This window comes from Symphalangus syndactylus, chromosome 12 (assembly GCF_028878055.3).
Source record: "Symphalangus syndactylus isolate Jambi chromosome 12, NHGRI_mSymSyn1-v2.1_pri, whole genome shotgun sequence".
Taxonomy (NCBI): domain Eukaryota; kingdom Metazoa; phylum Chordata; class Mammalia; order Primates; family Hylobatidae; genus Symphalangus; species Symphalangus syndactylus.
Window position 1 is genome coordinate 94,116,004 of NC_072441.2, and position 25,480 is coordinate 94,141,483.

The following is a 25,480-nucleotide window of genomic DNA, read 5'->3' on the forward strand; positions in this document are numbered from 1 at the left end:
GAAATTTATTTCTCACAATTCCGGAGGCTGTGAAGTCCAACGTCAGGGTACTGGCAGGGTTGGTGTCTGGTGAGGGCCGCTGTCTGCTTCCAAGGATGCGCCTCGTTGCTGAATCCTCTGGAGGGGACTAATGCAGTGTCCTCACATGGCAGAAGAGCAGAAGAGAATGAATCCACTCCCTCAAGCCCTTTCATAAGGGCCCTCATCACCTCCTAAAGGCCCACCTACTAGTACAATCACATCAGCAGTTAAGTTTCAGCATTTCAGCATGTGAATTCTAGGGGGGCACATTTAGACCTTAACACTCACTCTTTTTTTTTTTTTTTTTTTTTGAGACAGAGTCTTGCTCTGTCACCAGGCTGGAGTGCAGTGGCATGATCTCAGCTCACTGTAACCTCTGCCTCCTGGGTTCAAGCGATCCTCCTGCGTCGGCCTCCCAAGTAGCTGGTACTACAGGCACGTGCCACCACGCCCAGCTAATTTTTTGTATTTTTAGTAGAGACAGGGTTTCACCATGTTGGCCAGGATGGTCTCGATCTCTTGACCTCGTGATCTGCCTGACTCGGCCTCTCAAAGTGCTGGGATTACAGGTGTGAAGCACCCACTCTTAATGGCTCTCAGCTCTAATTATTTGAATCTTGGGCTTTCATTTAGCTTCTCTCCCATCCTTAGTTAGAATGATAGCAATGCTGCAAGGTGGCTGCTTGAGCTTCAGCTATCAAGTCTTCATTTGAGTCAACAGGAAGGAATGTCAAAAGAGGGAACAGTTGCATAGTCATGAGGAACTGCAAAGGTGGCTGAAAATGCAGTCTGTGTGCCCAGCTAAAATTCAAGGACTGATGGCTCGAGCCCAGGAGTTTGAGGCTGCAGTGAGCTAAGATGTTAAACGACTTCAAAAAAGACTTCTGATAAATTTGGACATTTCTATTTAACAGACATATGGGAGACACCCCCCCACCCCCCAGCCCAGGTGCCTGAGAATAAAAACTTAGTCACACTATTGGTCCTTGTGCTCCAAAAGCTCTTCGGTTATTTGACTGACCCATGGCTGCTTTTTGGTACTGGAGAGCCTTATTAGTAATTTAGTGAGTTTCTAATTTAGATCCTGTATGTGATGGCGTGGGTGGGTGGTGGTGATTGTATTGTAGCTAGGAGCTCCTAGTCAGCAATGCGTGGGCTCTAGGGCCAACCATGACTTCAAGAATAGATGGCCTGGGGCAACCCACTTGGGTCCCCTTCCATGCTGTGGAAGCTTTGTTCTTTCGTTCTTCACAATAAATCTTGCTGCTGAAAAAAAAAAAAAAAAAAAGAATAGATGGCCTTGCAGATATTCCAGGGAAGCATTTGAGTGACACCTCTCTATTGTGCCACTTAATCAGTTGGATTGGAAGTTGAGCCAGCAGGGTTGAACCTTGTTCTTAGTTTTAAACCAGGGCAAATTACTGGTGCTTTGGTTTTCTAATGCCTGTAAATTAGAGCTTCTGAGCCATGTGGGGAGCAACCCCTACCCGCAAAGGAGTGATGTGATGTCTGGGGGCCGCGATGGTTTTTTCCTTTGAGATGGATACCATATAAGCTAGTGGTGATACTTACTTAATGATAGTGACAGGGAAAGCTACTGCCAAGAGTAATTGATGTGACCCACACATAGTCCCAGAGCCAAGGAGCTAGATGGGGTCTTCCTGCCTGAGGAGGCCAAGCGTCTGGCCTTCAGGCATTCTTCTCTGCTATGATGTTGTTTCCAGTCCTGAAAAGCAGGGAGGAAATGATCAATCAGTGTGCCTCAACCTGGAGCTGATTGGCTGTGGTTGCTAAGTTTTCCTCCCTCTGAGCAGCCCTCCCTGTGATTCTGAAGCAGCTCATCCAGAGTGTTACAACAGACATCTTGATGGGATTCAAAAATGTTGGGCAGCATGGTTATCTGGTCTTCTTCTGTAAGGATGACTGTGAGATGAGCCAGCCCATTCCCGTAGGGACACACCTAAGCCGACGCCCTCCCAAGGGCTGAGTTGTTCTGAGCTGTCCAGGCTTGGGCTATGTCAGGTTCTGAGCACTGAAGTGTAGTGGAGGGTATATGACAAAGAGGTGACAGAGCTGATTGCCCTGCTTGTTTTCTTTTATTCATTCAGTGGTCTTGGAACTGGGCAAGAGGATTTTATGGATTAGATCCTGGAAGACACCCACTAGAACTAACATAGTAAGATTGTGTTTAGGCTGTCAGAGCCACCTCCAGAGGGAGAATGATTTTAGAGAAATATCCTTTGTGTAGCAATACAGGAACCTATGCTGGCTCAACAGCTGCCCTTTTGGAAACTGCCAGCTGAAGGGGCCTGTTGATGAGCTGTTTACTGGCACTGGGGCTTCCCAAATGGGAAGTCTCTGCTAAAGGAGTTCATTGTTCAGCATGTCTAGTGGACCCTGGCTCCTAACAGCTGGATTCTTTTGAACATAATAAACATTTCTAGAACAGGTTTTCTTGGTGAGCTTTTAGCTTCCTTTTAATAGGCACATCACTTCCTTGCCTTTAGTTCTATGAAGTTCAACATAAACGTTGACTTTAGTGATATAGTGGGACAAGACAGTATTATATTTCTCACCAGTTCCCTCCCTGTCTCCCTTCCCCTGTCATTGTTTTCCAGAGGTAAAGTACATTTATGGAGAACATCGGGGTGAATGCCAAAGCGGCTTATGTTCTAAAATAGTGAAAAGAATTGTGCAGTTGGAGTTAGACCTATGGTTTGAGACTCAGCTTTGGGACTGAGCAAATCATTTCATGTGATCAATTTTCTAAGCTTCAATTTCCTAATTAGGAAAAAAGAAGACAAAGTAATACTTGTTGTAATGGAATTAAATGAGATAGTGTCTTCAGAATACCATATAAGTAAAGAAATTGTGAATCACCTGCACTGATTTCTTCCATAGATTTTGTTTTTTCCTTTCTTAAAATACCTTGTATTGACCTTTGCCTAACTTTGTATTTGGACAACAGCCCACAGTCCTAGCAGACCTTTAACCCTCCCAACTCCAATTTCAGTAATGTGTTAGAAGTGGCAGGGACAGAATATATTCTGGATTCATTCACTAAATATAGAGATATTATACAAAATGAAGCTGAACTCACGCTCCAATGGGCAGTGTCAGTTTGCCTGTGAGACAGTGCTATGCAGCTGCAGCCACTAAGTGTCTAGGCACTGGAGATGGACTGCTAGAGTGGGAATCCTGGCTCCATTCAACCTCTCTTTGCCTCTATGTTTGCCATCAGTGGTGTGGATATGATAATAATTCCCATCACATAAGCTTGTGGTATGCAGATGAGATCATTTTAAAGTGCTGAGCCCAGTACCTAGCATATAGAAAGAAATGGGGCTTTTATTATAGTAATAATAATTTTTAATTGTGGTAAAATACACATAACATAAAATTTACCATCGTAACCGTCTTTAAGTGTACATCTCAGTGGTGTTTAGTATATTCACGTTATTGGATGACCAAATTCCAGAACCCTTTCATTGTACAAAATCCATTCAACAACTCTTCATTTTCCCCTCCCCTCAGCCCCTGGCGACCACCATTTAACTTTCTGTTTCTATGAATTTGACTACTTTGCATAGTGAAATCCTATGGTATTTGTCTTTTTGTGACTATTAATATAATTGTTAAGTCTTAGCCCACTGTAACAGTTGTACCCTTTCCCATTTTAGATTTCTGTGGGCTCAGGATTGCCTGCCTTCTCAAACCCTGGATATTGGTGGATTATTTCTCTTTTCTTTTTTCTCTCTTATTTTTTAGAGATAGCGTCTTGCTCTGTTGCCCAGGCTGGAGTGCAGTGGCATGATCATGGCTCACTGCAGCCTTGATCTCCTGGGCTCAAGCAGTCCTCCTGCCTTAGCCTGCCGCATGTAGCTGGGACTACAGGCACAAACACCATGCCTAGATAATTTCTGAATTTGTGTAGAGGTGGGGTCTCACAGTGTTGCCCACCCTGGGCTTGAACTCCTGGGCTCAAGTGATCCTCCTGCCCTAGCCTCTCAAGTCACTGGGATTATAGGTGCATGCCACTGTGCCCAGCTGAATTATTCTTAAGGGACAAGATGACATCTCAGAGCTCCATTTCATCCTTTTGAAGAGAGGGGTAGGATTAGGCAAGAGGAGAACACAGAGATGATAGTGAAAGAGATACAGAGGTGAGCGTTAAGTAAGCGAAAGAGCATTTATTCAGGGCAGAGTAGAATCTCTTTGTGGGACTCCTCCTTCCCTCCCTGCCTTCTTCCCTACCAGGTAAAAATTCAAACCTATACAACAATAGAGAGGATGATATAACCAAACCCTATGTACCTGTCAGCCAGATTCAACAGTTATCCAGATTTTTTAGGGCCCATTTGTAACATGGCCCAGGAGGAAGAAAATGCCTGAACAATCTAGATTAACCTAGAGGCAGGTGTTTCTTTGCTTATTTGTGCAATTTTATGTATCTCCTTCCTGATAAAGGGCTTCTTCTGCCTTGGGACTTCTTACTATCTAAGGTTGAGGTAAAGAGCCAGGACTCTATGAAACCACGTTACTTAACTTGGTTTCCTCATCCATGCAGGAGAGCACATGTGGCTTCTAAGGATGGTCATAATGGAGTGTTTGGCACAGGGCCTGCTGCCTAATAAGTAATCATTTACACTGTTAGCAGTGGTAGTGTGTTTGTGGAAGGGAAGGGTCACCAGCCAGGTCCTTGAAAACACGGGACTGAGACATTTAGTGGGGGATCAACACAATTAGTCATACTGTATCATTGATCAAGGGTTGGGATGAGCGCTGATTTTCTAGAATTGCACCTACTGTATATTCATTATCCCATTTTACTGGCCATTGTACAGGTTCTGTCCTAGATTGTGCTGGATTAAGGGAAACAGTAGTTTATCTGCAAAATTAGGTAGTGTAACTTTTTAATATGCTTTTTTGATGGTGATGGGATTGCTATTTACATTAAAAACATTTTATGGGTTTTAAATATAAATAAAAATATCACAATTTGAATAACTAGATATATACATTTGGCTTCGTGAATCACTTTTTTGTTTTTGTTCTTTGGAATTCTAGGAGGAATTCTATCTACTAATAAAGGCTGTAGACTTTACCTTCCTACAACCTTAGGACATAAGAAATGTCATAAGATAGATGCCTGGGAGGAAAAGGAAATTGAGGACCTACAGATGTTTAAAAACTTACAGTTTGTAATTGCATAGAGCCTTTGGTTTTTCCCCCCCACCCATCCATCTGTAGCACCCAGAGAGCCTTGGTTTTGTTGTAACATTTTCACTTTTGAATCTAGTTTATCATATGAAAGTTTTACCGTTCTGTGGTATTTTGGGGCATGGGAGGATCTGTGGTCCCAAAGTCCAGAGTAGTTTTAAATGTTTTTCTGTGTTAATATGCAAAAGTATCATGAAAGCGAAATAAATTGTTTGCAAATAATTGAGTTAAAATATTATTGTTCCTCCAAAGATCCTTACTTAGTCGTGTGTCACAACTTGTATAACAGGACGTATTTTGCAGAACTGTTTAGTTTGCACTGACTTGTGCAACAGGAATGGCCAGTTTTCCTTATGCTCAGGGCAATCAAACACAACTTTATAAGAATTGTAACTTTAAAAGATTTCGTGTTTTTGTTGTTGTTGTTGTTAAAATCAGTTGGTGAAATAAATTCAATAGTAAAACTTCTAAGATTTAAGTCATCAAACCTCTAAATATGCTGGTATTCTGTTCTGTTCTGTTCTTTTCTTTTCTCTTTTTTCTTTTTTTTTTTGATGCAGTCTCACTCTGTTGCCCAGGCTGGAGTACATGGCACGATCTCAGCTGACTGCAACCTCTGTGTCTTGGGTTCAGGCAATTTTCCTGGCTCAGCCTCCCGAGTAGCTGGGCCTACAGGCATGTGCTACCATGCCTGGCTAATTTTTGTATTTTTAGTAGAGGCAGGGTTTCACCATGTTGGCCAGGCTAGTCTCAAACTGACTTCAGGTGATTCACCCACCTTGGCCTCTTAAACTATGGGATTATAGGTGTGAGCTACCATGCCTGGCCTAAATATGCTGTTTTTCCTTTCTATTTATTCGGCCGACCAGTTTCTTTCCTCTTTTTTTTTTTTTTGAGACGGGGTCTCACTGTGTTGCCCAGGCTGGTCTCAAATTCCTAACCTCAAGCAATCCACCCCCTTCAGCCTCCCAAAGTTATGGGATTACAGGCATGAGCCACTGTGCCCGGCAGGTCAATCAGTTTCATTAGAAGACTTGGATTATGTCTCCTACAGCTTATGTAATACAGACATTTTTATTTTTACTTTAGTCTTTGTAAGAAATGAAAAAAGAAATCAGTTATTTGATAAACATAATCCTTCACTATCTCATTCTGTTGAATACACTTGTTTCATAATGTTCCTTTTATGAAGAGTATATGTTATTGAAGGGAAAAAGGGGCAGATACATGTATCACTATCTGTTTTTCTTTTTGTTTTAATTTTGGGATACATGTATTACTAACAACACACACAAAGCATGTAGGTTTGAGTTCATTTGGAATTGGCTTCTCCACTCTTGTTTGGGATACCCCTAAGTTGTTTTAGATGTTCGTGGTGTTTGTGTTCCTTGTCACCCTGTCTGTGGTGACACACATTTGTGAAAAGGCCACCTGGTTTACTGTAGATGTGAAGTCATGGCTGTGGACTGGAGCAAAAGTAACCAACAGAAGTAGGATTAACGCTGTGAGCATAGCCTTCTTGCTAACTAGCTGAGCTTTCTGGTCATGGTTTTTGGTTCCGTTGATATAAAGAGATGTGCGGGGGCTGAGTGGCATTCCATGGATGTGCAGTCACCTTGTGATTCCAAGGCCCTGTAGCCCCTCAGCACATCATCACCATGCCCTCATTCTACTTTCTGCTGCCTTTTTTGTCTGTCTGTACCAGGGCACAAGCAGACAGGATCAGTTAGCCCTACCTTTATCAGTGGCTCTGGGAAAGGCTCTTCTGGAGGAGGAGGAGGAGGAGGAGGAGGAGGAGGAGGAGGAGGAGGAGGAGGAGGTGGTGTGCTCCCCTCCTTCCCCCACCATCACTGCAAGTACCTGAGAGTAGTAAGCTGTGTTAAGGGAAGGAAGGAAGGAACTTTGGGGATCTTAAGACTTCTCTGTCACAGGCGTGTCAGGCAGACTCTTCTCCATTAGCCTTTTTTTTTTTTTTTTTTTTTTTTAAATTTAACTTTTAAGTTCAGGGGTTTGTTACATAGGTAAACTTGTATCATGGGGGTTTGTTATACAGATTATTTTATCACCCAGGTATTAAGCCTAGTACCCATTAGTTATTTTTCCTTATCCTCTGCTTCCTCCCACCTGCCACCTCCAGCAGGCCCCAGTGTGTGTTGTTCCCCTCCCTGTGTCCATGCATTCTCATCATTTATCTCCCACTTACAAGTGAGAACATGCAGTATTTGGTTTTCTGTTCCTGTGTTAGTTTGCTAAGGATAGTGTCCTCTAGCTCCATCCATGTTCCCGCATAAGACATGATCTTATTCTTTTTATGGCTGCATCCCTTAGCCCTTTAACTCATTATGCACGATAGCTGCTTTTGGATTCTTCCTTCCAGAGCCCCTTCTTGGAAGGTGTGCATCAGCTTGGTTACTCCCGGGACTTCCTCTGTACCACACATGCCCTTTCTCTTATTCCTGGGTGCTCTCTTCTCTCCTCGCAGTCTTCCGTGTGTGCTAAGATCGTGCAGCTCCTGGGGCAGAATGAGGTGGACTATCGCCAGAAGCAGGTGGTCATCCTGAGCCAGGATAGCTTCTACCGTGTCCTCACCTCGGAGCAGAAGGCCAAAGCCCTGAAGGGCCAGTTCAACTTTGACCACCCGGGTGAGTCGGGGCATTGAAGGGGGTATGTATGTGTATTGGTGTTGAGGGGGGAATATTTTTATTTTGCTCATGAGGAAGTTGCTTAACCTCTCGGAATCTTGTTTCTATCTAGAACGTAGGGACTTGATAACTACCTTGCAGCGTTATTGTGGGGCTTATGTGAAAGAAGGAATTTTCAAATGTTTCATGGAGTGCTTGGCTCATTAAATACTGATTGAACCTGTATCTGAACAAAGGTGATTTTGTACGAGCCTGGGACTCAAGATGGGGCCAGACATGAGGTCGAACATGCAGAGCTAGTCCTTCTGCTGCCTCTGATCTGAGGCAGCCCTCGTCAGACCCTCCTTCTCATGTGTACATGTGTGTTCAACCCACTGTCTGGCAGAGAGGGAGATGGAGGGGCAGGGTGGCTGCCAGAATGGTTTTTGCCCTGCAGCCCTAGATCAGCATACTGCTCCTTTAGCTGGCTTGGGTTTCTTATAACTGTTGGAAGCAAACCTGGGCATGGTCCCTATTGTGTGCACTCCCCTAGTCGTGGGTTTGCTTTCCAGGTTAGTTTAGCATGTGCCAATCCTAGGATGATAACAGCTAAACTTGGAGAGGGGAAAGACCTGTCCGAAGTCAGGGATGGAATGTCAAAGGAGAAAAAGAAGAAATCTATTTGTCAGAACTCATTTATACACCCTATTTTGAGATACAGGAAGCTTCCATTCTGCTTTGGATAAAAATCCAGCTTTTTAGGGAGCAGTATGATTACCTTTAAAGTGTGATGTGCCCATATACATGTTTATGAGGATGCCTTGTGTATGATTATAGGAGATACTATTTTAAAATTAAGAAACATTTTAACCGTTTGGTATTTTTCAGATGCCTTTGACAATGAACTCATTCTCAAAACACTCAAAGAAATCACCGAAGGGAAAACAGTCCAGATCCCCGTGTATGACTTTGTCTCCCATTCCCGGTAAGTGAGCTGTCCTAGGCCAGGGATGGCACCCACTGCTCCACAGAGCATCCCTGGTCTGCACTGAGACCTCCTTCCTTACCTCCCGCACTTCAGACCTCTGTCCTACCCCTGCCTAATGCCATTCCAGCCTGTCAGTGGAGTGGGTGGTGGCAGCAGTGTGTGCCGTGGGATTGCAGAGGTTGGGGAGTTCATCTGGGCGCTTCCTGGAACAGTCCTGTTGTCACGATTCCTTAATTCTGAAGGATGGGATCGTGATTTCAGCTTGAGAGACTCCATGTGCGTTCTGATCCACATTCCAGTGCTGTTGTTCCTGGAACAAGATGTAAGGGGAGGGGTAGAGGAAGGGCAGGAAGAAGAGCCAAGAAAACTTTTTTCTGCTGTCCTGGTTTACTTGGGATTGGACAATGTGGAGAGGCATGAGGTCACCAGACCGTGATCTCAGAATTAACCAAGCCTTCCAGAAAGCTTCTCAGTGGAATCAAAGCAGTCCTTTCCAGTGAAGCCTCAATTTTAGTGCTCCTGATTAGGAATAGAGGAGTGGCCACATTTCCACCTCATCCTCCTTCCCTCTGAGTGATGGGAATGGGCTCCTAGATGATTGCACTCCTGCTGGCCAGACCCCAAGCTCCTTCAGAGCGTCTCAGACCTGAATGTAGAACACACACATCTTCCCGTGAGTCTGAACTAGAGAGCACGGTGAAGATTTGGTTGCAGGAGGAAGATGAGAGAGAGAGAGAGAATGAGCATGCATGTGTGTGCGTTGAGGTGTAGAGGGGGCTGTTTTGGTGCTTACCTCCGTGCCTCACCAGAATCTTCTGAAACACTTCCTTCTATGGGCCAGGTTCTTCTGTGTAGGAGAGAGGAAAGTGAAAGATCAGGATACCATCCTCACGCCTCCCGTGTCACTCTGTTTTCCTAACCCAACCACTGCAGATCATGGAGGAATGAATGAAGGCATTTAGTATAGGATTTGGAGCTTACACGAACATCGAGGCTGGGAGAGTGAAGACCTGGAAGTTTATAGCCAGAGAAACAGACAAAATAGTCCCCACTGACTCTAGCCTGAGGCACTGGAGCAGAAGCTGGGGTTCATGGAAAAGTCCAAGAAACCACCACGTCTGGGTTTGCAGCCTCAATCTGGGAGCTTGTGGACTGTTTGCCAAGTTTCCCTGTCTCATTATTATGATCTCCTGAATATCGTGGATTTTGCTTCACTCTCACCTTCTAAGTCTCTTGTTGGCGTAGTAACCTGGAAGCATGTGGGGAAAGGGATTCTGAGAATTGTAGTTTTTCCTTAGGGGGAAGTGGTGGTGGTGTCACGTTGACAAGAGACATTCCAGCCCATCAAGTCCCAAGTGAAGAATTAAAATGCACCATGATGGCTAAGGCAAGGGCCTGCAGAAGAATGTAAAGGAGGGAGGAAGAGCAGGGGATTCAGAGCAGGTTGTATGGAGGAGGTGATATTTAAGCATTAGATAGGAAAGGATAAGAAGTTGTTTGGGAAAGGGATTTCCAAGGTGCTGGGTAAGGAGGCATTTCAGAGCTAGGCATGGATCAGCTTGGTTGGGGCACGGCAGTGGAGAGGTGTGGAGGAATGGGAGTGGGTGTGTGGGAAGGCAGGCAGGCCTCAGGTCATGAAGGGCCATAGGCAGCAGGGCCAGGAGCACAGACATTTTGGCAATAGGGAGCTACAGACAGCTCTGCTGTTGTAGTGGAAAGGTCATTGTGGCAGGAGGAGAGAGGATCTGCAATGCCATTTGTGAAGAAGCCTTTGGAACAGCCCCAGTGAGAGTCTGATAAGGGCCTGAAAGAAGGCAGTGGAACTGAGCGTGGTTGACAGGAGCCAGGGCCTGACCAGTGCAGTCTAGGAGTGGAGGAGGGAAGTTGAAGACCTCGTGCATCATGAGTTCCAGCAAGTTGATATGCCAACAAAAGAAAATCCTGGTAGAATTCCCAGTGCAGACATGTTTCACGTTTCCTCCTGATTTATCTCATACCTTATATTTTAAAACCTTATTCTTTAGTGGCTCAAAGCTCATGTCTTAGAAACTTTCACTGATCACCCCAGACCCATAGCCACCCCTTTCCCACCTCCTTGCAAATCTTAAGGACCACTTAATTGGACATTGAGCCATTCAGGGTTAACTGATTCCATCCCACCCATGGGCATTTGGTACAAATAAAAATTTGTTGGGCTAAAATGAAGAAGACACTTACTTGTTGCAATTACATTTCTCTGAGCATCCTTTTCCCCATAAGCCAAATGAGATGCTTAGACTGGGTTATCTCAAATGATCTAATTGGCTAGTTTCTTTTTGGGACTTCCCAGCCAGACTCTAAATTCCTAAGTGGTATATTATGCCAGTTATGACTCCTTGCACATTCTGGGCTAGTGGTTGCTCAATAAATTTGTTGTTGTTTTTTAAAAACTCTGAGCTGTTACGACAGTTTTTAGACCTGCATGTGGACTTGGGAAATGATTAATTCTAACTTCTTAAGGCACCAGCAACAAATTAGGCAGTTAATTTTCTCCTTCCGAAGGAAAACCACTTTTCCTTTGTAGTATTTATCAATTAGGCATCCTAAAATGCTCTTAATATCTAGTGTCAGTACAGATTGAACATCCCTAATCTAAAAACCCAAAATGTGAAATGCTCCAAAATCTGAAACTTTTTGAGTGCCAATGTGACGTTCAAAGGAAATGCTCACTGGAGCATTTCAGATTTTGGATTTTCATATTAGGGAGGCTCATTGTAGATCCTGTCTCCCCCTGCCATCTTAGGGATGCCCTAAATATAATGCAAATATTCCAAAATCTGAAAAAAATCCAAAATTCAAAAATCCTGAACACCTAAGCATTTCATATAAGGGATACTCAACCTGGATATGTAAACTTAGTGCAGCCATTGTGTTCTCTGTTAGTGTGTTCAAGTGGACTCTTGCACATACATTCACTTTATTTTTGGACAAAGCCTTCCCACCCTCTCCTTGGTGTAGGGCAGTTGCCTAGTGAGTGGCTCACTATTTCACTTACCCATTGGTTCTGTTTTCTCAACTTCTCTAGGTTGCCTTCTTATGCACAATGGGCACACCATTTTCTGGCAGCTGACATTCATCTAGGCTGGTGCTTCTCTACCCTGGCTGCATGTTAGAAATATTTTGGGAGCTTCTAAATAGTATTGAAGTTCTAGCTCCACTTCAGACTCATTAAATCAGAGCTCCTTGGGGGTAGGATCCAGGTAGGGGTATTTTTATAAGCTTCCCAGATGGTTCTGATATGCATCTCAGATACACCACAATTCTAGGGCATTTCCTAATCCTAGTCCTTTTCTCCTGTCTTCCCTGCCCCGTTCTGCCACTTGCTAGCTACCCCAACAGTGCCTGCCTTAAAACTCAGACACAAGCCTGTTGGTCCAAGCTAAGAAGGCATCAGGGAGTGTTTATGGGAAGGAGTTCCAACGGCACCCTCTTGAGCTGGCCATTGATACTGACCTCCTTATGCTTGCACAGATGGAACTACTGTTTTAAGAGACTTTGTTTTATTGGGGTTGCCAGTGTGCTAGTCAGGGTGAGTGAAAACCTTGCAATGATGATTATTTCTCTATTTTCAGTGAATTTTGAGCAAGAGGCAGTTGGTGACGTGTAAGGTGGGCATAGGACAGAATCAAAAGACAAAACACAGTGTAAGCTGCAGCAAGACAAAGTTGAGCACAAGCAAGGCCATCTGTGAAAGCCCATCGCCTAACCGTTTAGCAATGTTTCACCCTTCTTGCCTTTTGAAAAGTCATGTTGGTTGGGCTTGGTAGCTCATGCCTGTAATCCTAGCACTTTGGGAGGCTGAGGTGGGTGGGTTGCATGAGTCGAGGAGTTATAGACCAGCCTGGGCAACATGGTGAAACCCCGTTTCTACCAAAAATATAAAAACTAGCATTGGGTGGTGGTGTGCATCTGTAGTCCTAGACACTTAGGGGGCTGAGGCGGGAGGATGGCCTGAGCCTGGGAAGTTGAGGCTGCAGTGAGTCCAAGATTGCGCCACTGCGCTCCAGCCTCCTGGGTGACAAAGTGAGACCCTGTCTCCAAAAACAAAAAAAAAGAAAGAAAAGTCATGTTTACAATTAGTGCATGCCCTAGGCTTCCCAACCATATGGGTTGGGTGCATGAGGTCATGCATATTTCTGCTTTATTGATAAGGAAGAGCAGCTCTAGGGAGCTCAGGATTGACCTGTGGCCACTTTATTGGCTTGGGGTAGAGCCAGACTAGACAGACATCGGGATTCTGTACTTCCTCACAAATGCTTTCTCGTCTGTATCCTCTTTCCCAAAACTTTTCTTTATTTTCCTTCCTTCCCTTCCCCTTCTGTCCTTTCCTCCCTCCTTTCAGTTGCCTCAGGACTGGCGGGGAGGGGGTGGGGTTGTTGAGAGAAAACTGTGAGTTTCTGTTTTTAAAGTTCAGCGTGTTAGGTTCCATAAATGCCAGGCCATGAGAGCATTCCTGGAGACGCCTTCAGAGAAAAAAAGAGATCACATCTGTTTTTGTCTGCCTTTATTCTTCATTCAACAGCAGGTTTTTTTAATTCCAAGGAGAAGGATGTCTGCCGTGTATTTCTGTTTCATGGTGAAAGCTCAGAAGTGGTCAAAGGAGACCTTTGTCCCAGCCGTGATCACCCTTGGCTCTTTGGTGGTGGTCCGAGGGCTCTGCAAGACCGTATTAGCCAAGTCTTTATCCCCCGCTTGAAGTCTGTGGGGGCAAGGAACCCTGAACCCAGCCCAGCCAGATGTTCTGGCCCTTGTTCTCTGTCCCTTGCTAGCCCCTGCCTGGCTTGGCCCATTATCTGCTCTGTGCTTTGCAGGAAGGAGGAGACAGTTACTGTCTATCCCGCAGACGTGGTGCTCTTTGAAGGGATCCTGGCCTTCTACTCCCAGGAGGTACGAGACCTGTTCCAGATGAAGCTTTTTGTGGATACAGATGCGGACACCCGGCTCTCACGCAGAGGTGCGTTCTAAAAGCCTCAGGTGGCCCTGTTGGTGGCCACCTTGAGGGCAGGGGAGCTGGGAGCCTGTGACAGGACCCCACCCGCCTGAGTCTGAAGCCCATGCCTTCCCTGAGGCAGCTGTGTGTCGCATGGTCCAGTCCGGCTGTGTCAGTCCAGCCCCAGGATATCCTGCTGCCCAGACACTTGGTAACATTTGAGAAGGGATTAGTCACTTACTGTTTGGGATAACGAAAGGATTGTGAGGTCACAGAGACTAAATAAGACACTGACGTCTGGTTTTGCTGGGAAAAGTTTGATTAAATGCTTAGTTCCTTGCAATTTGTTTATAAGACATCAAAATGAAGATGCTCTGATTTGGGGAACTAACTGTAGGACCCCTGAGGATAGGATCCCCTGTGCCTGAAGCGCTGGGCAGCTCATCTTGTTATCCTGCTTCTCTAGCCCTTTATTTTCCAGCAGGCTTTATGGAGGCATTACCACTCTTTCCAGTCAGCTCAGGAGGGAAGTCAGCTGTGCCCTCCGCAGGCCCTACTGAGTGTGGGCCTGCCTCTGCTAAGTCCCCGTGCCTGTGTGCTGAAGGCACAGCAGTGCCCCTTGGTAGAGGAGCCCAGCCTGTGAACTGAGCTCTATAGGGTATTGAGCAGAGAGTTTGCTTCCCCCAGGAGAGATTGGGAGGCTTCATGGAGGAAGAAGGGTTGGGACTTGGATGTGGTGGGGTAGGGTGACAATATAGGCAACCCATGAAGGTGCACAGCACAGATGTACAGACAGTGGCTTGTTCCGAGAGTGGCAGGAACCTGGAGTGTACAGAGGGTTGTACAAAGAGACACTAGAAAGTAGGTTGGGGTCTGGTTTTAGAGACTGAGATCTCTAGTCTGCTTCTCGGTGGGCAAGGGAGAGCTACTGTGAGGTTCTGAGCAAGGCAAGTGAAGTGGCCACTGTTCTGTGTTGGACACTGGTTCTGGCAGAGGAAATGCAAGTGAAGCCTGTAGCTGGAGCAGCTCTTTGGAGACAGCTCTGCTGATCTAGACAAGAGGCAGGGCTGTGGTCCTTAGGTGGGTGGGAGAGGGAGCAGAGTTGAGAAGAGTATTAGCAGAGTTAGAGTCGACCAGGACCCAGCAAGGGCAGTGGGTGGAGGCGACTGAATAGAGGAATGAAAGGTGAGAAGGTTTGAGTCTCCGTTGTGTGAAAGAGGCAGGGAGACACAGGAAATGATGAGGTTAGCTCCTAGTCACAGGACACACTGTTGATAGTTTCAGATTTTATAAGCTCTATCCCAGAGGCCTCTGACTTCAAAGTCTGGGTAATTTTCTCTTTTCGGTTCATGAAACAGATCTGTAGTTTATCCCATTTAGCACTGTAATTGTAAGAACTATTCATGAGACCAGTAGAACCTACAGAAACAAGTCCTGAGCTTTGCCCTTCTAAGTAGTAATAGATACACATGCTATTAAGTCAGTGGGAGCTACATCTTGCTCCCAGGTGGGATGGAGGACGGTTAGTTTTGTGTGATGGAAAAAAGAATGGAACGGGAGGAGACTTTTAGTTCTAGCAGAGCCCTTCCCAGCTAGCTTCGTGACTAGGCTCTTGCGACACCCTGGCTTGGGTTTCTTTATGGATAATACAGGGGAGACAGGCCTGCTTTTAGTGTCACGACTCTGGCTGGGTAAGAGTTGCATGGTCATTTTGGATAGATATTTGAACCCTGAGCCTGACAACCCCTCATGCTTCTGCCCCAGGGCCTGGCTTGTCACCTTAATCCACAAACTCCGGCCCTGCTTTAGTTGATCTGCTCAGTGTCCGTGTCAGCTTGTCAAATTAGAGAGGCAGCGTGATACACAGGGATAGATAAATTTTGGAGTCCGGTGAGCTGGGCTGAGATCCTGGTTTTACGACTTACTAGATGTGTGACCTTGGGCAAATTGTGTTTTAACTTTTTTGTATCTCATTTTCCTATTAGAATGTGGTCTTATGATTGGTACTCCTGGGATAGTTGTGAAGATGAGAGGTAATGCAGGTAAAATGCCTGGTGGTGCATTAGTCAATACATATCTATGTGGCAGATCAGAAATCTGCTTCTGCCAAAGGGGTCGGTGCTGTTCGTTTTCTGAATTTTCTGACAAGACTGGTTAGGTCCTCCAAGGGGATCTGCTCCGGTCACCTCTTCAGGAGCTAGTGATGCCCGGACCGATGCCATCACTAGTCCAGTAGTAGTACTCAGTCTCAGGGATGCAGTGCTGCCGAGGGAGGCCTCGCAGCAGGGAGTGCAAGAACCAGCACAGGAGATTAGAACCAAGTTTTGAGCAGCAGCAAGACGCTGGAAATAAAGTGCATCCTAGTGTCTAATTCAAACAGATCATCACGTTGTGGGTTCAACAGGACATTTTCCCTTCCTTTCTTGCACGGGATTCTTATGTGAAATAGGAGCAATTCCTACAATGGTGCTGGCCCTCTGGGGGTTTCTTAGGGCCAGCTCTGCCTCTCCGCCTTCTCTGAACAGGCTGCCTGGGCAGGACTCTGCTTTCTCATTTCAGATCTGCTGACTTCACATGTCACCTACTGCCGAGTCACTTTCCTGATGGACTCATGGGACTTTTCTGCATGCTATTTCTACAAATTCATTCTCTCTCCACGTAGGACAAAAAACATGCTTGGCATGTGCTTTGTGGAGTGCGGGGGTGCTGGGGTAGGGAGGCTGGTTAGTCAGAAGCAGCTGTTGAGTGAGCTTGAACATTCCTGGAGACTTGAGTTAGCTCCATGATTTTACCCATCTGTCACACCCTCCTGGGCATGTGACTTCCAGATTCTGAGTTGACCCTCATGTGGGAGAGATCTGTGTTTGAGTGAAGCAGCCCTGGAAACTACCTTCTTCCTGATGGAAACCCTTGACCTTCTAGGGATTGGTTTCTAGCCTCGTTTGCCTTCATATTCCCTCTGTGCTCTTTACCGCCACCCAGCCCTGAATACAGGGACAGGGAGGAAGCGGGGCAGGGAGATTCAGGATGGCTGACCCCTCATCTTCCTCATCCATCATTCTCTGGTTCTCATAGAATTAGGGCTGCACTGGGCCTTGGGGGATTCAGCCTGTTCTTTTACTATAGAGTAGCACATTTCCTCATCAGATTTTTAGTGATTGACTTCACCATTTAGGAATTATCTTTATTTTGGGTCCTTCTAAGTTTCTTTCTTGGCTTTTGGCTAACTAGAAAGAGCAAGTCTGGGTTTGGAAGGGCTGACGTGGAAGCCCAGCAGGGAATGTGGGCAGACTTGTAGCTTCCTGCCCTGTACCCTGTCCTCCAAAAGGGCCTGTCCTGGCCCAGCAAATGTGCTGGGGTCAGAGCAGTGATGGAGGGGCTGGTTTTGAGCCCCTGGGGTTTCCAGGTTGTGCCAAGACCTTGTTTTGACTCAGTCCTTGGCGTGGCCCTGTTTCCTGACTCTGCCTGAGGAGCAGGGCCTTTCAGTGCAGGGAACTGGCTGGCCCTCTGTTGTCCTTGGCTCAGGGAGGCCCAGTCTGCCTGAGGTGATCATTCTATCGGAGGTTCTTGGGGAGCAGAGCAGAGGTGGGCAAGGCCTTTTGATGTTGCGTGTTCCCAGTGTCTGGGCAACATTCTGACCCATTCCCCATTTGCTTTTCCAGCATGGAAGCTGTAGTGAGACTCTTCCCTGTCTTCCTTGCTTTTTTTCCCTCCTCACGTATGTTGTCCCATGTGCTTATGTTGTGCTCTGCCTTCCCACGTGGCACCCTGCCTTTCCAGCTGCCCTGCAGGACTCCTTTTTCCCTTTGCTGCCCCCGCTCAGCTAGGTCTGAACTGCTTACCTGAATTTGAGGTTCCCTCCCTCCCACGGTGTTGAGCGGCTCTGTCAGGGAGGCACTGCCCTCCCAACGCATCCTCAGGTTCTGTTGTGGTTGTAATCATCATAGAACACATGCTTATTGAACATATGCTAAGGTGCCAGCTACGGTGCTGAAGAGTTTTATGCACATCTCTATATTCCTGAATAGTAACTTTATGAGGAAGGTACCATTATTGTCCCTGTTTTATAGTTAAGGAACTTGAGATTCAAAGAGGTTAAAGTCACTTGTCCAAGGTCACAGAAGTAGGAGTTATTGGGGTCAGGATTCAGGTCCAGGGCAATTTTCCCCCCAGAGCCCATAGAGTTAGAACAAGAAGCAGCTTTTGGGTTACAGAGCAGCTTCACTGTGATTTACCTCCTCCTTCTACTTTCTGCACGACCAGCTTCCTCTCTCTGGTGACAAAACAGCTGAAGCCACCAGGTCTACAGAAGGAAGGGGGCTGAAGGCCCAGGCTGAGGGCAGTAGGAGTACTACGTGACAGGGTGTGGACGTGCACTGTGTGTGCGTGCGTGTGTGTGCATGTGTGTTTGTGTGTGTGCACATGTATGTGTGCGTGTGCTGGGAGAAGGACAAAGCTTCCTCCAGTGCTAAAGACTTCAGCAATTGTATGAAAAGCAGGTGTTGCAAAACAATCCAGCATCAGGCGTTTGCAGGGCTTTAAGTAAAAGCTGCCCAAGCACGGGTGTGTTTGTTTTTTCCCTAGCTCTGATACCCTTTTGATCTGGTTTCCTTTTTTCTTTGGGCTTTATCTGGAGACGTGTGAAGAATTGGAGGCCGCACTGGCTGTGTGTTTTGGCGGTGCTACTGTGGTTAGTCACGTGTGCCGGAGCTCTGGGGACTTCTCGGGGGTGAGCCACGTGGCAGCTCCTCAGGGCTCCTTCTTGGCGAGTCTCCCAGCAGATCTGCCAGAGCAGCAGGTCGGTAGCGGGAGCCCAGGTCCAGTGTTGCAGGGGTGGGGAAAACCATTTCCTGGCTGGAGAAGGCTGCTGCTGGGCTGAGTGGGCAAGTCCTGAGACATTAGCGACCAACCGTTTTATTACCAGGTCTCCCATGGAGAAAACACTTCGTCAATCGAGGAGCTGTTACAAAAGTCGAATGGCAGCATCATTAGTGCCCGGCTTTCTGGAAATGTGGATTTCCTGACAGTTTTCTAGCCTTCTCATCTTATAGACTTCCTGTCAGCCTGGATCATAGCCGTGACAGCCTCCCCGTTCCCTCTCCTCTCTGTGCATGCACCTGTGCATGTGTGTATAAAGACAGAATTATTTAGACAAATGGCTTTCAGAAATTCCATCACAGATATACCCCATGTTCGTTTACAGTGAGTTTCACCCAACATTTGAGTCTATTCACTGAGAAATGGTTGGGAAGGAGCTGAAGAGTCACTGCAAATGATTGTAGATGGATGTGGTAACTTTTTGGGGTGAAAGATTTAGCAGCTCAGATGATAAGGTTAGATTAAGATAACATTTAAAATGACATCTGCAAAGAGAGGCAGTTTTAATTAAGAGAATCTCCTTCCAAAGTCCCTACTCACGGGGAAATTTTCCCCCCAGAGCCCATAGAGTTAGAACAAGAAGCAGCTTTTGGGTTACAGAGCAGCTTTGAAACAAAAGGCTCATGTACAGCGGCAGAACAAGGGTGATCAGTCTTCTTTCTATTTATTGACAGAAGACACTATTTAATAAAGAGAGTATGGGCTGCCTGTAATTCCAGCACTTTGGGAGGCCGAGGCAGAAGGATCACTTGAGCCCAAGAATTCAAGACTAGCCTGGGCAACAAAGCAAGACCCTGTGTCTACCAAAAAAAAAAAAAAAAGGCTCACACCTGTAATTCCCAGTACTTTGGGAGGCTGAGACGGGTGGATCACGAGGTCAGGAGATCGAGACCATCCTGGCTAACACGGTGAAACCCCATCTCTACTAAAAATACAAAAAATTAGCCAGGCGTGGTGGCAGATGCCTGTAGTCCCAGCTACTCGGAGGCTGAGGCAGGAGAATTGCTTGAACCCCAGAGGCAGAGGTTGCAGTGAGCTGAGATCGCGCCACTGCACTCCAGTCTGGGTGACAGAGTGACGAGACTCTGTCTCAAAAACAAACAAAAAATTAGTCCATTGAGGTGGTGTGTGCCTGTAGTCCCAGCTACTTGGGAAGTTGAGGTGGGAGGATCACTTGCTCAAGCCCAGGAAGTTGAGGCTGTAGTGAGCTATGACTGCGCTACTGCACTACAGCCTGTGTGACAGAGCAAGACACCTTGTCTTAAAAGAAAAAAAATTTTTTTAAAGAAAAAAAAAAGGGCCGGGCGCGGTGGCTCACACTTGTAATCCCAGCACTTTGGGAGGCCGAGGCAGGCGGATCACGAGGTCAGGAGATCGAGACCACGGTGAAACCCCGTCTCTACTAAAAATACAAAAAATTAGCCGGGCGTGGTGGCGGGCGCCTGTAGTCCCAGCTACTCGGAGAGGCTGAGGCAGGAGAATGGCGTGAACCCGGGAGGCGGAGCTTGCAGTGAGCCGAGATTGCGCCACTGCACTCCAGCCTGGGCGACAGAGTGAGACTCCGTCTCAAAAAAAAGAAAAAAAAAAAAAAAGAATGGTAAAAGCCCCTGGATAAAACTGACCGGGGGAAGAAGGTAGAAGACAGAAGATGGTGAGTTTGTTGTCAATGTGGGCTTCATCTCAGCCCCAGCCCACCATTCTCTAGACCATGGTTTTCTTATCTTTCACTGATTTTTTTTTTTTTTTTTCTTGGCAAACCTCTGTGCATGATGTAGGTGGAAATGGTTAACCATGTCTGGGTCCTCAGCCTGGCCTGGGCTCCATGCTGCAGAGGGGGCATGGGTGGGAGCTGGGAGCAGTGAGCTGATGCCTCAGCAGTGGGTCGCTGGACTTCTGAACACAGGTAAGTGCATGCAAGGAGGCAGCGTGCAGCCCAGCCCTCTCGGGGCCCAGATTGCTTCTTGTTAACAGTGAGCTCTCCAGGGCTGCCCTTCTTATTTAAAAAATTCACCCTGAAATTTTGTTTGGAGCAAATATTGCTTGAAACAAGAAGGCTGTTGGCCTCCATGGACAGCCTTTTGTTTCAAAGAGCATTGTGTCATTGCCATGTTTGACCATTGTAAGATGTCAGAATGTAACTTGTCTTTTTCGAAGCCGCTGCTGATCTGCTCTTGGTCAAGCCTCTCAGGATTCCAGCTTGAGAATCATGTAGAGTAATTGTGGAGCCTGTGGGAGCTAGGTCCACCCCATGAAGGGCGGGTGTGTGCTGGCTCCTACACCGTTTTTTGATTCTTGTTTTCCCTTCTCTTACAGTATTAAGGGACATCAGCGAGAGAGGCAGGGATCTTGAGCAGATTTTATCTCAGTACATTACGTTCGTCAAGCCTGCCTTTGAGGAATTCTGCTTGCCAGTGAGTTGTGTTCTTGGTTTGTTTTTGTTGAATGTAGAATTTAAAATTTGATGATATAAACGAAGGTATGCAAGTTGGCGGAGCTCCCCTGCCTGAATCTCACTCCTCTCTCTGAGTGATCCTCTGCCTGAAGTCCTAAGAGAGGGCAGCCCTTGGTCCTTGTGTCCTCTGTGTTCTCCAGGAGCCCTGTCCTGCTGTTCTTTCTTTGGGTAGCCCTGTAGGGTCCTGCCAGTCCTTAGGCAGGTTATTTAATTCCCAGCTAGTTCTAGGCTTCTTGCTTGGTGGGATCATGGTGTGAGACACTTTACTGAGGGTGTATCGTATCCAAGGAGAGTCCTCAGCCATCTGGATCTCTGAAGGGTCTGCAGTGGGTGAAGTATGGATGCACTGGGTGCTGTGCCCCGAGATGTTCCCCTCTGAGCCTCTCCTGCCATCACCAGTGAGCCCTGCTTTGAGCTTGTCTTTAGCTCCCATTTAGAGACTGTCATGCCTTACTGGAATAAGCTTCCTTCCCTTCACCCTTGCAGACTCACCAGTCCTTCCTGTGGCAGCTAGGAATTCTCTAGTGAGGTGGCTTTTAGAGAAGGAAGAACAGAGAGAGTTGGCTCTCAGCCCAGGAAAGACAGGAAGGGGCATGTTGAGGGAAGGCTACCAGAGACAAGAGGTGTGGTGTGCTGGGGCTGCAGAAGGAGAAGTATTTAACTCAGGAGAATCCTACTGAGTCACTGAGTCTTCTCCAGCTTGGCCAAACCATGGTCTGGCTCCTTAATTATTTATAGTTAAGCCCTGAGACTGGGAGGAAGGGAAAGAAGAGGTTGGGACTTAACCTGGTCTTTGTTGAGATATACACTGGGAAGGCTGGAATCTCTGAAGACGTTGAGAATAGATTTAGAGTAAGGCTGGGTATTGGAATTTCCCTATTTATTCTAATAATAAACTTCATTCTTTTTCTTCTGGGAAAATATCTCAAACTGTCTTTGTTTCTTTAAGGATGTTGGTAGCTTTTACAGCAGCCCATACTTGACTTTGGTTTTAGCTCGGGACAGGTGGACTTTTTGAGCCAACTGAGTAACATTGATGCCCTATCCATTGCCCCGGAGACTATTGGGTTACAAGAGTAGGTTACTGGGAAGAGACCAGAGGGGGATGAGGAGCTGTGAACTTCTTTCCACCCATTTGTCTATCTGAGGACCTCTCCTGTTATTTTTGACTTAATAAGAACACAAAATGAATTTATTATTGGATATCAGTTATAGTTAGCTGTCAGTTTTCTGCTGTTTAACTTAGTTGTAACAAAGCTAAAAATTCTGCAGACATTTTCTGGGTTATTTCTGCTTGCTCCCACTGTCCAGCCACTCTTTGCTCAGGGAAGATCAGCTCATTCCCCTGTAAACCAGGAACTTGGACCTGAATAATTGTCTGCTCAGTTCAAGTTGGGTTTGGGGCTGACACCATTGCCTTTCAGCAATCCTAGGGCAGAAGGTGCACAGAGTAAGATGCCCACACGCTTGAGGTGTGGTTTATGTGTTCTTATGCTAGACTTAGTTTATATGCCAGGATGCAGTTACTTGTAGAATGGTCTACAAAATCTCAGTAAATTTGGACCAACAAAAAAGAAAAAGAAAAACATGCCTCTTTGTGGCCTTTCTTTTTTAAAAAATTGGGTAATAACAGAACCTATGAACTGGTCATCAATGAAGAATACTTTTTCTGGTTTTACCCTGTGCCAGGAGTGAACAGTGTCATGTTTCAGACTATACATAAAAGTCTGAGGTGAACCAGTCCCCTAGAAAGTTTGGGTTTTTCTGGTTCATATTTGTCCTAGTGGAATAGAGGCAATTAAGTGTTTGGCTTCAAAGACCACGTTCTGTGCATAGGTCTTAAGCTGAAACAGTGTTAAGCATTAGAAACGAGAACTTGGTTGGGTGCGGTGGCTCACGCCTATAATCCTGGGACTTTGGGAGGCCCAGGTGGATGGATCGCTTGAGCCCAGGAGTTTGAGACCAGCCTGGGCAACATGGCGATACGCCCTCTCTATAAAAAATAACAAAAATTAGCTGGGTGTGGTGGCGGGTGCCTGTAGTCCCAGCTACTCAGGAGGCTGAGGTGGGATGATCTCCCCAACTCAGGAAGTCAAGGCTGCAGTGAGCTGTGATGATGCCACTGCACTCCAGCCTGGGTGACAGAGTGAGACACTGCCTTAAAAAATTAAAAAAAGAGAGAGTGAGAGAGAACTTGAATAAAAGCTAAATTCTTGTAATGTAGATAAAGTGGATAAAAATCCATGGTAGATAGTTATAAATTGAGTTATGAATTGGTTTTGGATTAACCACTCAGTCTGGACCATTTTCCCTCACTGATACATGAAAGTCTTCAATCCTTCTTTCTCATTTTCCTCATTCCCCGCTTATCTTCTTTCATTCACATTTCAGCTAAACAAGGCACTTCCTTAGGTTTCCCCAAATTTCTATTAATAGATGCATTCACTGTGAAGTTGTAAACAACATTATATTTGAAGCCTTAAAAGCTGCTCCTCTGGGCTCGCTAGTATGAATGCTGCCCTTTCCCCATATTCCCTCGGAGAGGGTCTCGGGCCAGTTGTCTCTGAACTGTATTAATGCATTTTAACTGTCTTTCTTCACAGACAAAGAAGTATGCTGATGTGATCATCCCTAGAGGTGCAGATAATCTAGGTGAGTCCCTGCAGAGTGTCATCCTGGAGTATAACGTCTGCCCTTTGTCAGTCATAATTTGGGGCAGGTCGTGGTGACCATACAGGGCTCTGCAGACCTGGCTGCCCTGCTTGTCTGTGATTGTGAGCCAGCAGAACTTTTCCACCCACACATCTGGCCTCGGGAACAGGTCACTGGGTGTAGGCACCCACGTGTTATGGGGACAGACATGCACTTATGCTTCTCTGGCAGAATAGAGGGCTGTAGATCACCTTTTGCTATCACTTCCCAATGATGACACTTGGATACTTTGCTTCTGAGGCCACCTTTTAGCAAAAGCAGATTCTCTCCTTGATCTAGTTTAGAATGACCTGCCATCAGAGTAGCCCTTTCTAAAGGGAGCTTGTTGCTACCGTTATTGTACTTATTTTTCATTTTATTTCACTTTAGAGACAAGGTCTTGCTCTGTCACCCAGACTGAAGTGCAGTAGCACAGTCACAGCTCGTTTGCAGCCTCCAATTCCTGGGCCAAGCCTCCCAGTAGCTGGGACTATAGGCGCACACCACCACGCTCCACTAATTTAAAAGAAGTGTTTTTGTAGAGATGGTTTCATTATGTTGCCTAAGCTGGTCTAAAACTCCTACCTCAAGCGACCCTCCCATCTCAGCCTCCCAAAGTGTTAGGATTACAGGCGTGAGCCATAGCACCTGGCCCTATTGTTTTATTTATTTATTTTTGACCTGTCTAGGAAGTACGAATGTCTCTGGACTAGGCATAGTGTGGCAGAGTTGATCTGTAAGATAGGACCTGGTTTCTTCATTCTCTTTAGAATTTATTTAATTTTCCCTCCATTTAAAAAGATTATTTGTTGAGCTGTTTGGGAATAAGTTATAGCAATAAATATTTAACCCTGTATTTTTTAAGAACAAAAGCATTCTTATTCATTACCACAATGCAGCCATTAAATTCAAGACACTTACCATTGATATGACCTCTTTTAACCTGGAGATGTTCCCTATCTTTTGTTTTTTAAGACATTTTTGAAGCGTACAGGCGCATTGTTTGGTAGAATGGTCCTTAATTTGGGTTTGTCTTTTGTTTTCTTATGATTGGATTCATGAGCTTATACAGTCTGAAGGAATTATCCCAGGAGAGATGTGGCGTGGTCCTCTTTGTGTATCACATCAGAAAGCATTTGATGTGTATTCCATTTCTGGTGATGTTAAATTGACCTCTTGGTTGAGGTGTATAATTTATTTCTAATGCTAATAAAAGATAGCTCTCTGCATTGTATTTTTTGGAGGGAAAGAGGGCCTTCCATCGGGATGCTCTGTCTTAGGATGGAAAACTGGAAGGTTCCCTGGTGGAAAGGTCTCATAGCTAATTGTTGTGTCAGGACCATGGCTGGTTACCACGTCTGCAGACTTTGGCCCGAGTGCTTCATCCAGTGGTGACTGATCATCTCCTGATAAGAAGCCCATTCATTAAGGGCTTACTCTGTGATAGGCATTGTCTGTCTTACTGCTTAGAGCCCTCCTGTGAATGAGGAGGATCATACAAGCCCAGGCAGAGCCACTGGGAAGTTGGATGACTTGCCTGCAAGTGGCAGAGCCACTTCCTTCCCTGGAAGTCTTTCTGTTGTGGTCCCTGTATGCCCTTTCCCCAGACAGACTCCCACACTCACCCCTGCACCCATGCC

The 25,480-nt window shown here is 46.1% G+C and overlaps 1 protein-coding gene across 4 annotated transcripts in view; it reads left to right on the forward strand.

The window, feature by feature from the left end:
• UCK2 (uridine-cytidine kinase 2) overlaps positions 1-25,480 on the forward strand; it is an 87,879-nt gene that overhangs the window by 58,378 nt on the left and 4,021 nt on the right. For 3 of the 4 annotated variants that reach the window (XM_063625039.1, XM_063625037.1, XM_063625038.1), the window contains exons 2-6: positions 7,724-7,883; positions 8,751-8,847; positions 13,701-13,843; positions 21,011-21,108; positions 23,753-23,801. In XM_063625039.1, coding sequence (XP_063481109.1) covers positions 7,724-7,883; positions 8,751-8,847; positions 13,701-13,843; positions 21,011-21,108; positions 23,753-23,801 — 547 coding nt within the window. Of the gene's footprint in view, positions 1-2,841; positions 2,893-7,723; positions 7,884-8,750; positions 8,848-13,700; positions 13,844-21,010; positions 21,109-23,752; positions 23,802-25,480 lie in introns of those variants that run through there. The other variant, XM_063625040.1, reaches the window with a different exon arrangement.